This window comes from Callospermophilus lateralis, chromosome 11 (assembly GCF_048772815.1).
Source record: "Callospermophilus lateralis isolate mCalLat2 chromosome 11, mCalLat2.hap1, whole genome shotgun sequence".
Classification (NCBI taxonomy): domain Eukaryota; kingdom Metazoa; phylum Chordata; class Mammalia; order Rodentia; family Sciuridae; genus Callospermophilus; species Callospermophilus lateralis.
This window is the reverse complement of record NC_135315.1, coordinates 59,498,215-59,515,030: the sequence shown is the minus strand read 5'-3', so window position 1 is coordinate 59,515,030 and position 16,816 is coordinate 59,498,215. Positions and strand designations below refer to the sequence as shown.

The 16,816-nt window shown below is 39.0% G+C and overlaps 1 protein-coding gene across 4 annotated transcripts in view; it reads left to right on the top strand.

The window, feature by feature from the left end:
* Positions 1-16,509, top strand: part of Specc1 (sperm antigen with calponin homology and coiled-coil domains 1) — a 230,697-nt gene extending 214,188 nt beyond the window's left edge. For 3 of the 4 annotated variants that reach the window (XM_076870324.1, XM_076870326.1, XM_076870328.1), the window contains 2 exons: positions 2,887-2,946; positions 13,068-16,509. In XM_076870324.1, the coding sequence (XP_076726439.1) occupies positions 2,887-2,946; positions 13,068-13,157 (150 nt within the window). In that variant the 3' untranslated portion in view covers positions 13,158-16,509. The remainder of the gene's footprint in view (positions 1-2,886; positions 2,947-13,067) is intronic. The other variant, XM_076870325.1, reaches the window with a different exon arrangement.
* The last annotated feature ends 307 nt before the right edge of the window (positions 16,510-16,816 follow it).

Below are 16,816 nucleotides of genomic sequence, written 5' to 3'. Positions count from 1 at the left end.
ACTAGTAATCCAAGAATACAGATAAAAAATAAAATATCTTATTTAAGCCTGACACATTTGGCAAAGCCTTTTGGAAGTCCTAATGTTTGTCCAGGTAAGGGTACCAAAAATGGGCACTACTGCTAGAAAGGAAATTGGTATAACATTTTAGAAAGCAATTTGAAAGTACATCTCAAAAGCCATAAAAATGTTTGTATCTTGACTTCCAGGAGTGATGGTCACCTAAAAACAGGCTTACAGAGCCCCTTATTATTTTAACCCAAAGAACTTTACAATAAGGAAAAGGCCTCATTAGCACCAACATAGGAGAGTGCTTTGGGCAGCATTGAATATGGAAATCAATGCACAGTGCCCCAACTCAGCAGAATAGAACAGTGTTATTGGAAGCAAATGCGAGATTTCAGACCAACTGATTAATACCTCTTAATTTCAAGGAAAATAGTTGGAATCTTAGGCCAGAACACAGCTTCTCAAAGCCTCAACCACCAGCTGGAAGAAACATATAGCCACATCTTTCTGGGTCTTCTCTCTCACTGGGTTTCTCAGAGTTGGTTTTACTGTCAAGGCAAACCCTTTAGTCTCAGACAGAGTGAAAGCTATGGGGGAAATGGAATAGAATATAAAATTCTGTATAAAATCTTTTTTTCCTCCAGTGCTAGGGATAGAACTCAAGGGTTCTTTACCACTGAGCTATATCCTCAGCCCTTTTTATTTTATCTTGAGTCAGGGACTTGTTATGATGCTCAGGCTGGCTTTTAACTCCTAGACTGAGCCATCTTTCTACTTTAGCCTCCCAAGTACATGGAACTGTGGGTGTGTACTACCAAATGTGGTTATGTATAATACCTAAGTATATAAAATTATGAATTTCTACCCAAGAACATAAAACAACCAAGCATAGTCACACATGCCTGTAATCCTCGCCACGTGGAAGGCTGAAGTAGGAGGATTATAAATTTGAGGCCAGCCTCAGCAACTTAATGAGACCAAGTCTCTAAAATAAAAAGGACTGAAGACATAGCTTAGTGTTAGAATGCTTGCCTACCACATGTGAACTCTTAGGTTCAATCCCTAACACTGCAAAAAACAAAAGAACATGAATAGGTAGTGGAACATTTTTCTCTCAATAATATTTAATACACCAATTTTAAATTTTAATAAATCCTAATGGCTTTAAAATGAATTATGACCAAATTAGAAACATGACCAAATGATTCTTAAGTTCATCTCTCCAAAGAAACATTAAAGAATATCCAGAAAGAGTTTCAGGAGCTAAAAACTAGGACTGAGTGATTATGGAGCAGCACTATTACTTTTCTAAAGAAAAATTATTTTCAATGTAGAATTTTCTGTCTAGTCAAACTGTTTAACCAAGTGTGATGGTAGAAGAGACTTTGTTTTGACCTAGCTACCCCACTCCTTGGTCTATACCCAAAGGACTTAAAATCAACATACTATAGTAACACAATCATATCAATGTTCATAGCAGCTCAATTCACAGTAACTAAATTGTGGAAGCAACCTAGATGCCCTTCCATAGGTGAATGGATAAAGAAACTGTGGCATATATATACAATGGAATATTACTCCTCATTAAAAGAGAATAAAATCATGGCATTTGCAGGTAAATGGATGAAGTTGGAGAATATCATGGTAAGCAAAGTAAGCCAATCCCAAAAAATAAACAAAGGCCAAATGTTCTCTCTGATAAGTGGATGCTGATCCATGGTTGGGGGAGGCGTGTGTGGAGGAATTTTGATTGGGCAAAGGGTGGGGATGAGGAGGATGCATGGGGGCAGGAAAGATGGTGGAATGAGATGGACATCATTGCCCTAAGTACATGTATGACTACACATATTGTGCAATGCTACACCGTGTATAACCAGAGAAATGAAAAATTGTGTGTAATTGTGTACAATGAATCAAAATGCATTCTGCTGTCATATATACCTAATTAAAATAAGTAAATAAAAAGAATATAGATATTGTCACATGTGATTACATCCAGAAAATGTTTTTCCCCCACATTCTTACCTTAGAAGAAAACCTAAGAATGTACTCTAGTAAGACTGGGGTATAATTCAAAAATTCATACGAGGTTCTAGAGGGCTCTGGGCTAAAGGATTTTGTTGAATGGTATGTTTAAGAGCTTGAGTGTATGAAAAAAGAGAAAATGAGAAGCTATGCAGAGAAGTCACAGTCCATGAGGCAGTACCTCCATGTTAGAATGGAAAATTTAACTTTAAGCTTTCATTAAAATGAGTGAAAAGCTAGATGATAAAAGAGACACGAAGTTCTTCTCCCACTAAGAAAAGTCTAAGGTAAGCAAAAACTGTAGGGAAAAAAACACTTTTGGAGAAAGATCCAAATCTGGAGCAGACTAAAATACAGTATGATTTGATCAGTGGGTAGAGTAATAAAGAGGAAAATCCTCTTGAAACAAATGTGTTGTTGTTGTTCTGGGGATTGAATCCAGGGGCACTTTACCACTGATTTACATATCAAGTCCTTTTTTTTTTTAATTTTTAATTTTGAAACAGATTCTCCCTAAGTTGCTGAGGGTCTCCCTAAGTTACCAGAGCTGTGCTTGAACTTGAGATCCTCCTGCCTGAGCCTTCTGAGTTAATGGGATTACAGCATGTGCCACTGCACCCAACTTGAAACCATTTATTGAGTGGCAGAGGATCATGACTTTGGAACTATGGATCTTTGATAGATGACAATAATGTTGTTTTCAATGTAATTATAATAAGTTAATCCTCAAACTGAGACATTGTTTGCATATTTAATTAATCTATAGGGGATTGTCAACTGATGTTCTCTTTTAGCAAAAACTACTTTTTTAAAAAAGATGATGATTTTATCCTCTTTGACTTTCTAACCTAGAAGAAGAATCTCTTATTGGCATTTGAAGCAGCTGAAAGTGTAGGAATCAAACCCAGCTTGGTAAGTATCCTATTTTGTATCCTTTTTATATTTTATTCTATATATATGAGAAAGAATTTTATGCCATCTACTAGACAGTTTCTTATAAAACACCAAAATCTCTTTGCAGATCTGTTACTCATGATCCCTGTACAAATTTATCCAGTTTGTCTGATCACAAATGATTTAGTGTGTTTTCAATTAAGATTTCACTGGATAAATTTCAGTTCTGGAAATACAGTGGGCTAAATTATCATTAAAGCCCACAAATCATCTAGAAATCCCAATAAAATATCATTTTTTAAAATGTCGATACATGGTCGAGGTTGTGGCTCAGCAGCAGAGCGCTTGCCTAGCACATGCAAGGCACTGGGTTCGATCCTCAGCGTCACATAAAATAAGTAAAATAAAGGTATCGTGTCCAGCTACAGCTAAAAAACTTTTTTTAAATAAATAAATAAAGTGTCGATGCATTCAACCAGAGACACAAAAAAACTGCTCTGTTTGAGTATACAAATTGAACTGCATTCTGCTTTCATATATATCTAATTAGAATAAATAAAATTGTAAAAAAATGTTTAAATGTCAATATATAATCAGGCTTTAGGAAAAAATAGAAAATAAACAGATGCCTGAAATTTAGAAAATAAAAACCAGACCATAAGGCATGACCTGAGATCATGGCAACCCTAGGGGGCAGAGATGGGGCTGGTGATATAGGGCTTATAATAAGTAGATAACACATAAACCCTAGTGGCTGCAGGCTTTATTTAATCACAGGAACAAGAGATAAGAATCTAAGCTCCCTTGAACAAAGCACTAGTACTGAGATCCCCACATGAAACCAGGGCTCACAGTGTACTCTTCCTCTTAGTGAAAGGATTTTAAAATCTTGAGATTTTAAAAGCTACACCTGCATCATTCAGAAAAGTAATGAAGAAGTTTATCTCCACCTTGGATGTTTTGTGGGAGGGAAAAAAAAAATCTCTTGTAAGGAAAAAAAAAGAGCCAGGTAACATTTAGAGTCCAAATTTGTATCTGTGCTGTGCAAAGCCCTTGGCTTCTACTCTTTGATGCAGGAATCTATTGGTAATACAGTGGCTGCTAGAAATAGGCTCACAAGTCAGAATTCTGAATCATCCAGATCACTCTACCAACTAAGCTAGTCAGTAGGTACAACAAGCAAGAGGATTATCTACCAGAACTGGAGATCGATATTGAAAGACCTGTGCCACATGCAGTGGAGCAAGGCACTAAGCAACTCAGTAAGACCTGACTCTAAATAAAATACAAAATAGGGCTGGGGATGTGGTTTAGTGGTCCAGTGCCCCTGAGTTCAATCCTCGGTACAAAAAAACCCCACAAAAATAATAATGAAGGACTTTACATTGACTACATTTAAATTTATTAAAAGAGACCCAAAAGGAGGAATAGAAACAATAAGGAAGGACCTTGATAGTATAAAAAAGAGTTTTGGAAAAGTAATCAGGTAAAGCTTCTACAAATGAAAATTTGGAATTAAAAAAACAATGACATGAGTTGCCAAACTGATTAGATACAGCAAAAGAAAGAACTACTGAACTAGAAAATAAATATAAGGAGATTGCTCAGAATATAAAACAATCAAAAATGGAAAATATAATAGGGGGCTTTTATCAGTATACATTCAGCTTCAAGAAATGGAAAACCCAACTAACAGTTGCTTGAAATCACAAAGAATTTTTTTTTATTTTAATGAGAAGTTCAAACGTATTTTCAGGTTTAGTTCACTGCTCAGTGTTTTAATAAAAGACCTGGAATGTCTCTTCACTGCACTCCACAATCTATCTGTTGGCTCTTTGTTCCCATATTTCTCTGTGGTTTAATGTGACTACCAAACTCCAGACATTATTCCCACCTGCGGGGAAGGAAGGAAGAGGGAAGGAATAGAGCAAATCCTTCATATCTTTCTCCTTTGATAAGGAAAGCAAAAGGCTTCCTGGGGTCCCTCCAGTTCACTGTCAGTACTGTTATATGACCACCCTGACTGCAAGGGCTTTTAAGAGAGTCAACATATAACATTTTCCAGCCTCTTTAGAGGGAAGCCTACAAGGGAAAGAGGTTGGGAATGACTGTTAAGTTAACCAGCTAGTACTGTCTGTCACAGAGTTTAAGAGACCTAGAAAATTAAAGCAGTCTATTTCCATGTCCCGTGTCCAGTGGAATTCCTGAAACAGAGGATAAAAATAATGGAATAGCTGGGTGCAATGGTGCATGCCTATAATCCCAGCAATTTGGGAGGCTGAAGCAGAAGGATCACAAGTTCAAAGTCAGCCTCAGCAACAGCAAGGTGCTAAGCTACTCATTGAGACACTGTCTGTAAATAAAATACAAAATAGCGCTGGTGATGTGGCACAGTGGTTGGGTGCTCCTGAGTTCAACCTCTGGTACCCCCAAAAATAATAATGGAATAGAAACAATATTTGAATATTGAGTACCTGAAAAATTTCCAGAATGATGAAGACAAGAGCCCATGATTCTTAATGAGTCTCAATCAGGATGAATAAAATAAAATATTGTAATGAAACTACAGTAAATGCAAAGACAAGTCTGATCACCTATAAAAAGATCCAGCTAACAAGTAATAAGAAACAAACCACTGAAAATTATTAAATTCAAGGGGCTGGGCAATGGAAATTATTAAATTCAGTGGTAGGGCACTTACTTACTGGGTTTGGTTCTCAGCACCACATATAAATAAATAAAGGTTCATCAAAACTCAAAAAGTAGGGCTGGAGCTGGGGCTCAGTGGCACATCACTTGCCTATCATGTATGAGGCACTGGATTCAATCCTCAGCACCCCAGAAAAATAAACAAATAAAATAAAGGTAGTCTTTCCATCTACAATTACAAAAAAAATTAAAAAAAAAAACAAGTGAAATAATCAAAGTCTAGAATATACAACTCACAGAACAGGATCATGAATCGCCACTAACTGTTTAAGATGTTCAATTTCATTCATGATCAGGAAAATCTAAGCTGTAAAAATAGCGGGATACAATTTCATAACCCTTGGAAGACAGGAGGAATCCAAAAAATGAAAAAGCACAAGTACACCTATCATAGAAATCTTAGTAATATGAACAATGTTATACCACAAATTGGAAACAGAGTTTCCAAAGAAATACCAAAATATTTCTAAAAATACTAAATCCAAATATTTCTCTAGAACCTATTCAAAAATAGAATTTTAACCATTAAAGAAATTGAATGCATACTTTAAAATGTAATTATAGACACACAAAAAGAGTCTAAGTGAGCCCAAATTCTTTTAAACCCTTTAAGAAAACAAATATCCCTATTATGTATATTTAAGTCCAAAGAAATTAAAAAGGGAGTAAGGGGCCCTACACATCTAAACATGATGAAGTCAGAGGAATCTGATTTGTACTGTCTGGAAATAGTGGGACAACCAACAAGTACAAACAGTTTACATAAGGACCAGAAATGATAAGAACTTGTTAGGAAACTATATTATACAAAGAATATTTTTTTCTTTCTAGTATTATAGTAATATTTGCTTCTTTTTAAATTTGCTATTTTTTGTTAATTTTCATCTAAGGCATTGTAGAAGTTAGTGACCTGGGACATAAATGAGATAATTTTGTTGACCTGATTGTTGGAGCCAACAATTTCATTTGTGTAGACAGTTGCAAGTGGCTGCTGACATGATAACTAATCCTGAAAGCATTCAGGAATGTTTGTAAGCAATGTAACCAGTTTATACAGCAAAGTAGAAATTTCTTACATTCTTAAATTTGATTTTAAATATCTTATTGGTGATAGAGACTGAGCCCAGGCCCTTGAGCATAGACACCTATCCTACCACTGAGCTACACTCACAGCCTCTACTTTCCAGTATCTTGAAACGGACTGAAAAGCCATGTATTGAGTTATACTCGACACGATTACCACAGTCCCAGCGCAGAAGCCCGACTCTAGGGTTCCCAACAGATTAGATTTAGCCACTCATCTCCCCCTCAAAAAAACAAAACAGGTAGAGGAGTCAGTGGTGAAACAAGAAGAGCACTTCAATTTTAGTGCACCTACACTGGGAAGACAGATCTTAGGGCTGGCTTTGGGAATCAGGAGCTACCTTGAGGTTATATAGCTGTGAGAGAGCAAAGGCAATCCCAGTTAGGTCATAATCTGGTTGATCATTATCTTGGGCCTGGTCATCCAGAATCTTATTAGTCTCAAGGAAATTGCCACTACTTAGGGAACAGTCTCCATTTAGTTCTCAGAATGTTTATCAGCCCCTGCAATCCTGGAATTTAAAATACACTGAGGTTTCGAAAGAGCAACTCAGAAAAGGAAAGATCCAGGAGAAGCAAAATGGAGTCAGGTTAATAATGAGATGCTCCTTCAACACTTTTAAAACTACACCCAATCAGAAGTGACATCATAATTAATCCCATCTTTGATTCAGTTCTATTAAGATTATGCAGGAAAAATTTCCATGTATACTTACATATTTAAGTACAGCTAGGTTTCTGGGTATAGCAGATTAACAAGGATAAGATCTTTAAAAAGTGAAGTTCTACAGTGTCTCCCAAATTTTAGACAGCATTCCTCCCCAGCCACTGTGTAATGAAAGAGATTTATCTTGCCACATCACACAGGTGAGCAACTCCTTACAGAAAGCATTGGGTAAGAGAGGATATATGGCATCATTGTCATTATCACAGAACAACCGTAATGTGTCCTCAGGGCTGATGTGTCTGTGGCTTGGTGGGGGGACACTGTTTCATTGTTCATTTAGCCCATGAGGGATTTTGCTCACCAAGTGAGCTGGAGCAGCCAACAGGATAGTCACACAGTGTTCCTCGGGGCCCCAATGGAGTAATGTCATTACAACTCAGGATTTTAAATATATGTTAGGCATGACTGAGCCTACTCTGGTGTAAACTTTATGTGTGCTTCAATAGTTACCTTGAGCTTAATTAGGCTTGCGCACGCGTCGCGCATACACACACACATACACACACACATTTTTCTCCTATTTACTATATATCACACACAATAGGATTTTTCCATATATTGACCCTCCTGAACCCTCACAGAAGTCCTGTGAGGTAGATACATGATGCAGGTGGGACAGGGGCACATGCAGTTAAAAAAGATCACTTGGCTAATGAGTATCAGAGGCAAGAATCCGAGCCAGGCAGGCAGACTCTAGAGCCAATGCCCATCACCACTGGGTAACACTGCTTCTATGACAGCCCTGTCTACCTTCTGGGCTCTTAAAGCACAATTTATTCATAGTTTGATATCCCCATGCCCTATTACATGATGATTCATCTGATTATATGGCATATTTCCATTCCCTCCACCCCCACAAGGTTATAATCTCCCAAGAGCAAGAAGCCTTACTTTTTTTCCAGCTGTCTTTTTAAACATTTAGTATAATCATCTAAGTCAATAAATGATATTGATTTTATTTTATTGTGGTAAAATACACATAAGCTTTACCATTTTAGCCATTTTTAAGTGGTGCTAAGTATATTCACATCCCCTCCATCTCTTTTTATCTTATAAAATTAAAGTCCTGTGCCTATTAAACATTGACTCCTCATTCTTTCATCCCCAGCCAGGCAAACACCATTCTGTTTTCTGTCTCTATGAATTTACCTATTTCAGGTACCTTATATAAGTGGTATTTGTCATACATAATCTTTGGTCATACAGTATTTGTCCTTCCAGCTGGTTTACTTAACATAGTATAATGTCCTCAGCGTTTATCCATGTTTAGCATATGTTCAGATTTCCTTCCTTTTAAAGGCTGAATAGTATCCCAATTTTATGTCTATTCCACACCTTTGCTCATCCATTCATCCTTTGGACGCTGGGGGTGCTTCCAGATTTAGCTGTTGTGAATAGTACTTCCATGAACATGGGCATACACATGACTTGCATTTGTTATTAACTAAGTTAAAAGGTTCTTAGAACAATTCCAGGTTATAGATTGTAATTAACAACCATGTGTTATTAAGTGAATAAAATAGGAAACTTTAGTACATTTCTGATGTTAATTATAAGCTCATTAACATCAAAGTATTGAGGAAAATCATAGTCATTATTTTTTAAATCAAATTCATTTTCATCCTGGCTGGAACTTTTTTCTCTTCCATTTTATTTGTCTTCAGCATTCCATGAATTGGATTCTTTTTTTATATATTTATTTTTTAGCTGTAGTTGGACACAGTACTTTTACTTCACTTATTTATTTTTATGTGGTGCTGAGGATCAAACCCAGGGTCTCACATGTCCGAGGCAAGAGTTCTACCGCTGAGCCACAACCCCAGCCCAGAATTAGATTCTTATTCCATGGGAAACCATACATAGTATCCACCTCATTGAAGAATCATTTCTTTGTATTAGCACTGGTATAGCAATTGTAAAGGGTACTTAATCTCTGTATCTTAAAATCAGAATCAACTTCATATGAATAGTAGTTTTCTTCTTGCCAGATTAGTGTTGCAAAAGATTCTGAAAGACACAAATGACAACCTGTCAAGGCAGATTGTCAAAGGGAAGGGGCCTGTTCTTGATCTGGATGGTCATTATACATAATATTTGCTTCATAATAACCCATTAAATCACAAATTAATGTTTTATATTAATCAATGAAAATTATTATTTAAAAGCAATTATAAACATCTAGAGGGATTCTGCAGTCGTTTTGCTTCACAAGTTTCTTTAGATTTTTGTATCATTAGTTGAAAAAAAAAATCCAGTTAAAATCTCTTGGCGGGGGTGGGGGGGACTTCTTTGATCCTATATCATGAGGTCTGGCTTTTGTAAGACAGATGGCTTCAAACCCTAACTTTGTATCATGTTCAAAAAAAGACCATAGGTCCATTAGATGGCCAAATGAGTATAACTGTATGTTTCCTGGCAAAACAAACAAAAAAGCTCATATGTCACTTTCTATGATTATCTACTTGGGGCTTTATTATCTAGATACTATCACAGAGATGCAGGAATTTCACTAAATTCGCCTTTTCTCTTAAGTGAATAAGGCTAGCCAATGCCTTTAGCACAAATTCCTCTGAGAAAGCCTGCATCAACATTAAGTCGGGGGCTATGGGATCCTCTTCTAGGTTGAATGCTACCTGGACACCCTCCCCATTGTATATTAGGCAGGAGGATCTCGGATTCAAAGCCAGCCTCAGCAACTGTGAGGCTCCAAGCAACTCAGGGAGACCCTGTCTCTAAATAAAATACAAAATAGAGCTGGGGATGTTGCTCAGTGGTTGAGTGCTCCTGAATTCAATCCCTGTACCCGCCACCCAACCAAAAAAAAAAAAAAAATTGCCCCTAGTTTTCATCCTGTTGTCAAGCACTGCCCTACAACTCCAGCCCTGTTCATCCACTTGCTGCTTTCTTGTGTGTTTGCTTGTCTGGAAAATTATTGGGCAAATTAATACCTTCGGTACTGCAAATTAAATGCAAGGGCACTCTACTTCTGAGTGACATCCCAAGCCTTTTTTTTTTTGGGGGGGGGCAGTGAGGGGTACTGGGGATTGAACTCAGGGGCACTCAGCCACTGAGCCACATCCCCAGCCCTATTTTATATTTTCTTTAGAGACAGGGTCTTGCTGAGTTGCTTAGCGCCTCCTGATCCTCCTGTCTCAGCCTCCCTAGCTGCTGAGATTACAGGTGTGCACCACTACTGGTTGCTAAATTGCCCAGGCTGGCCTTGAACTTGCAATCCTTTGATCACTAAGATTATGGTCTCACAGCACCACACCCAGCTGATTGTTTTTATTGCAGTTGTTTTAGTTGTAAAAAGTAAGTTGAAAAAAGGTTTTTTTTTTCTTTTGCTTCTGAATCCTCACCAACTTTTAGTACCGCCATGTTTTTAGATTTTAGCCATTCTAAAAGGTATAGGGGTATACCTTGCCAAGTATATAATGCCTATAATTCCAGCTACTTGGGAGGCTGAGGCAGGATTACAAATTCAAGGCCAGCTTTTAAAAAGGGCTGGGGATGTAGCTCAGTGGTAGAGCACCCCTGGGTTCACTCTCCAGTATAGGGTGGAGTGGTAGGGGAGTATCTTGTTTTAATTGGCATTTCTCTACTGGCAAATTATGTTGAGCTTTTTTCCATATGCTATTTATTGGTCATATCTTCTTTAGTCTAGTGTCTATTTAAATCTTTTGCCCATTTCTAAATCAGATTGCTTTCTTATTATTGGATTTAAATTTTTTAAAAAATATTTATTTTTTAATTGTAGTTGGACACAGTACTTTTATTTATTTATTTTTATGTGATGCTGAGGATCGAACCCAGGGCCTCGCACATGCTAGGTGAGCGCTCTACCCCTGAGCCACAGCCCCAGCCCTAAATTTTTTTTAATATTCTGTATAAAAGTCCTTTATCATATGTGATTTTTAGCTATATTTTTTCCCACTCTGTAACTTTTTAAAAAATATTTTATTTTATTAGTTATTAATTGACCTTTATTTATTTGTTTATATGCAGAGAATCAAACCCCAGTGCCTCACACATGCAAGGCAAGTGCTCCACCACTGAGCTACAACCCCAGCCACACACTCTGTAACTTTTAATTCTCTTAACACTCTTTCTCAGAGAAGTTTTTAATTTTTATTTTATTTTTTAAAATTTTTTTTTAGATGTTGATGGACCTTTATTTTATTCATTTATTTATATTCAGTGCTGAGAATTGAACCCAGGGCCTCACACATACTAGGCAAGTGCTCTACCACTGAGCCACAACCCCAGCCCAAGTTTTTAATTTTTATAAAGTCCCATTTATTGATTTTTTTTTTCTTTCAGGGACACTTTCACCTCTGAGTTACATCTCTAGCCCCTTTATTTTTAAGACAAGGTCTCACTAAGTTGCCAAGGCTGGCCTCAAACTTGTGATTCTCCTGCCTCAGCCTCTGGAGCAGCTGGGATTTTACAGTCATGCTCCACCATGCCCAGATGGAAAGAGACTTTTTGATCCTTGTAATCTGGGGAAATTTTGTTCTTTCTTTTAAAATTATTCTAAGCATATCTGTGTAGATTGTTCCACTTACTCCTTTTTGACCCCTTCTCAATGAATAATGAATGATACACTGATAATTTTAGCATAACCAGGAAGCAAAGAAGGAAGCAAAATATATTTAGATGTTGTTGAATCAGAGGATAAATGGCTGGTTAACAACCTCAGCTAGTTGTGTCACCACCCAGGAACAGATGTGCTCAGTTCAGCCTTATTTTTTCCATTACATCTTTGCTTCTGGCTTTCCATCAAGGTTCTTTCCTATTGTTCTCCTGTGACCACAAAAGAATACAAATTCAGACCCAAAGTTAATTATTAAACAAATCCAGTGGCACAAATTTTCAAAAAGCTCGACTGACTGCTCTACAGAATGCCTAGTCCTCTTCCCTGTCACTTTGTAGCCTCTGTATTAGCTTGCTCATTGAAAAGTTAGCCAAAATAAATAAATGAAATTTTTAAAATAAGAGGAAGAGGTTAGCAAAAGTAAATATGTAAATGCAAGAAATTTACTAAATTAATGCAATAAACAACAACAACAAAAACTCACACACACATTAAACGATATGACTTAATGTTGGCAAAATAAGTATTTATATTGACTCAACTCTGTTCTTAGGAATTTCTCTTAAGTAATTCAATGGAAGGAAACAGTCCTGCACAGAGATGTTCATTGTGAACTCTGGAACGGTGAAGAAGTGAACATAAATTACATGTCTTGTCAACCTTGGGCAGCAGTCCCCTTAGGGTGTATCCAGCACAGTGGAAGCCAGCCAAACAACCCAGGAGCGTGGGGAATGGCATATGAAAAAGTCCATGAAGAAGCAGAGAGTACACCTAACATGTCCACTGCTATGGAGCCCTGGAAGTCAGCGACTAATTTACTTATATATGCCATGCCTTGCATCTTTTAAAAGGGAGTAAATAGGATGAAAAGTCTTTTTTACATTGGCACATTTAGCGCTACATCGTTGTGTAGGTGGAGAGTTTTCAGGCAGTAAAAGCCAAGACCTGGATAAGCCACAAGTCCTTTAGTGGGAAGGGGTCTATGAAGTTCCCCTTGTAACTTGTCCCCTTTCCTTTTCCCTGCAGGAGCTCAGTGAGATGTTGTACACTGACCGGCCTGACTGGCAGAGCGTGATGCAGTATGTGGCCCAGATCTACAAGTACTTTGAGACGTAAACCTCGGGGCCCAAAAGAATTAGCTGCCACCAACATCGGTTTGTCCTGGAAGCACGTGGTTGCCACCAATCTTGCTCTGCCCACTGCCCAGCCTCCTGGATTTCTAAGAAAGGCTCAAACCAAGTGAATCAACACTCAAAGAAGAAACTAGAGCTGGATTCTACAGTGTCCCTATTGCAAATGCAAATGCATTTGGATTATAAGTTGGGGAATCTTTGCTCTTCCATGGCAGGTTTCTAAAGAGGATGGCCTTCCTTCTTCCAAACCAAGATCCCACAGGCATATTTCTGTGAGAAAGAACCCAGGACGTCACCAATCCCACTTGGTGACTTGATGCGTAATCTGCACCAGAGATTCTTGAGGTACAACACCTCCAAACCAGTTTTTTTGTTTTTTGTTTTTTTACTTAAAACCCCTAGCTTTTGCTTTCATAAAAACTGCCCTTGTCAACCACCCCACAAAACACAAAAAACAAAGAAACTTTTGCTTTGCTTCAAAGCAACCTTGGAAACACTTTGGCTCTGTTGAACTCAACTATTTGAGTCTTCAATATGCAAAGGAGCCTGCGGTGCCTTGCTGAAGGTCCCCTGAGGTGTCTCATAGCAGGAAGTGTGTGCAGTGGACGGTTTACGGGCTGAAAGGGAAACCACAGTCATTGTCCACAGCGCCTTCTATCCCATTTATTCACCTCCTACTTATACCCACGCACATTTGTCACACATGAAGAACTTGATAGAGTCACTTGTGTGTGTGCAATGTTGTGTATGTTGTGGTCTTTATGTTTTTGCACAAACAGGCTAAGGATGTATGCCCCTCTGGATTCTGGATAGACAGCAAATCCAAACAGTATTCCAACTCCAGGCGACTTAGTCCTTGGGACTTCATACTGGGCCTTTTACATTTGCATGACAAAAAGAAGCTCTTGGGGGTGGGCTTTGATGGCTCCAATATAACTGAATGGAGGGAAATGCATTTCCCCTAATATCCTACTGGTTACCCTAGTAGCGGCAGGGACCTCCCAAGGTGCTCAGTCTAGGTATCCATCTGGTGGCTGGTCTTTTACTTGGACAAATAAATGTATTCTGTAGCAAATGAGGGGGCCATTCACACAGGCAGTCAAGGTAGATGTGTAAATGTCCATGACTTGCTGTTTTAAGTGCCAAATAGCTGTTAATACTCCTCTGACAAAGGATGTCTTTACATTAAGTCCCCCAGAATTACAACTACTGCCAAAATTCTTTAAAGCGAATCCTGATTGCTGATCTGAGCCGCTCATTCAGGGACAGGTTATGGAGACTTCAAGTCCACTCCCTGTCTTGGGAGTGGTATGGGCTCTTTCCCCTCCTCCAGGTTAACTTTTCCCAGAGGTGACTGCTGGGTGAGGCCAGCCCTGATTCTCAAACTGCTGTGACCTGTGTGGGGCTGGAGCTTCTGCCTCCCAGTCTGGTCTGTGGTTCTCAGCTGTGGCTCTGTATCCATATCCTCTGGGGAGCTTCTAGAAGCCACATGCCCAGCCTCCCTGGATCAGTGAGTCAGAATATCTGGAATGGGAGCAGAGATGTGTGGTGTGTCATTCCGAGGCCTCGGGGACTCGTTTTGTGACCCCACAGCAGTGCAGCAGTCAAGCTCCCAAGCAGTTGTTTGGGGACCAGCATTCATTATGTAACTAGCCCCTTGTTTTCGAATGGAAGCTTGGGATTCAGCTGTAACAGTTTTAATTTTCTCCTTCAGCTGAATGTGTTCAAATGAAGGTCCCTGCCTGTGCTGCTTCCTGCACCTGTGTTAACATCGCAGCTGACATTGTTGGCGCATCTTCATTATTTCCAAACTTCTCCTTTGCCACCATCAAAGTGGAGAGACGTATATTCCAACTAGTCGGGTTGAGCTGTGGGTGGTGGTGCCTAAACTGGGATTACCCCAGGGTTTTGTATGGGACAAGCAGTTGAGGTCTTGGGATTCACAGAGGGATGGTTAGCCTAATTGACACTCTGTTTGCAATGATGATGTGAAAAGGGCTTCAGAGGAGCTCTGGGCCAAGCAGAGCTATGTGTAGTCGTGCCGTCTCCAGTAGGAGCCCAGGTTACCCATGACTGGCCACACTTATCCCTTCTTTATCAGTAAAGAAGGAGGGGAAAACGTCCTGTGAAACAAACTGCCACATGCAGTTTGTTCTTAAAATTCAAGGAGTTTCCCTTACTGTTGAAGAGGTGATCTGAGTGTAGAGATGCAAGTTTTGGTAATGTTCAGAGCACAAAACTGACGGTGAAAAACTGGTAAACTAAGAAAATTAAGTAGCATTTTATATTTTCTCTAGTTCTCAGCAAATTGTACCATTTCCAGTTGTCTGTCTTGAGGATTTTAGAGACCATCATAGCCATGATTCTTCCATCTCCCCTCAGCTGGTACTAAATTTAAAATTATTTGGTGGTTCTGCAGAAAAAAATTTTAATGTATGATTTTTACATAAAAGCTGCAAAATACAAGATCCTGAGAAGTTATTTAAGATACAAAGAGAAGTTGGCAGTTCTCTGCATTGAGTTGCCTCCTGGATTGCTTCTCAGCTGACTGGTAGGGCTGGTGTTCCCCAGGACAGCATTGTGAGGAACCTGCCTCCTAGGCCCTTCACACCTCAGAAACAATATTGGTCTTCTGTTTTTTGTCCTTTGTTCTGTTGTTGATGGGCAGCTCTTGTAGAAATCATCCAAAGTAGGTGCTGTGGGTGGAAGACAAAAATGTCCTGCTGAGCATGGTGGCAGCCACCAGTAGTCCCAGCTACTTGGGAGGCCGAGGCAGGAGGATAACTTGAGTCCCAAGGTTTGAGGCCAGCCTAGACAATATAACAACATAGCAAGATGCCATCTCAAAAAAATATATATATCAGAGTGATTGGCCTCTCTTGAGAACAGAGAGCTGTTGTGTTCTCCTCCCCACCACCGACAAATGTCAGTTCTCAATCTCTGCCTTCCCTTTTCCCCATGGAGGGCTGGACGTGTCACTGGCCTGTGGAGATGGTGAATTCTCTTCCTTGGAGACAAGCCCACCTACCAAACCCAGAAGTTAGTTCTTACCATTCCACATTTTGAGAGCCATTTTGAGAAGCAGTAGAACATACAACCTCGAAGCCTTTTTTAAAAATATTTTTAATATTTTTTGCCCTTGCTCACTGGCCATTTCAGTCCTCTGACCCAGGTTGGAGTTTTGCTGAACCCATAACATCCTGTGTAGTTCACTGATTTTTAACTGCATTAGTTGAGGACACTTGATACGTCTATGGCCCAGTTTCTACAAAGAGCACATTAGATCGAACCAAGCACTATCAGGACATGACATGCTAACATAGATGTATTAACATGAAAGTGTAAGATGTGTGACTGTAATATTTCTAATAAATATATTTTGTTTCTGTCCGATTATTTTTCCCCAGTGACATTCATCATTAGCATGCTTTCAAACCACCAAGCTTACATTGAGTCTGCTTTCAAACAGCATTCTATGTACATGTTCCCCATGGGTCACGGCCCTCACTGCAGTTTCCAGGAATTCTGAGAACTTAACACAGGGACTAGAGGCCAGAGGGCTCCTCTGCTTCCTCCCCTCCACGGTTGTCTTGCAGTAATACAGGTTCTTGTGAAGATCACCCTTCAAGACCCTTCCTGGAT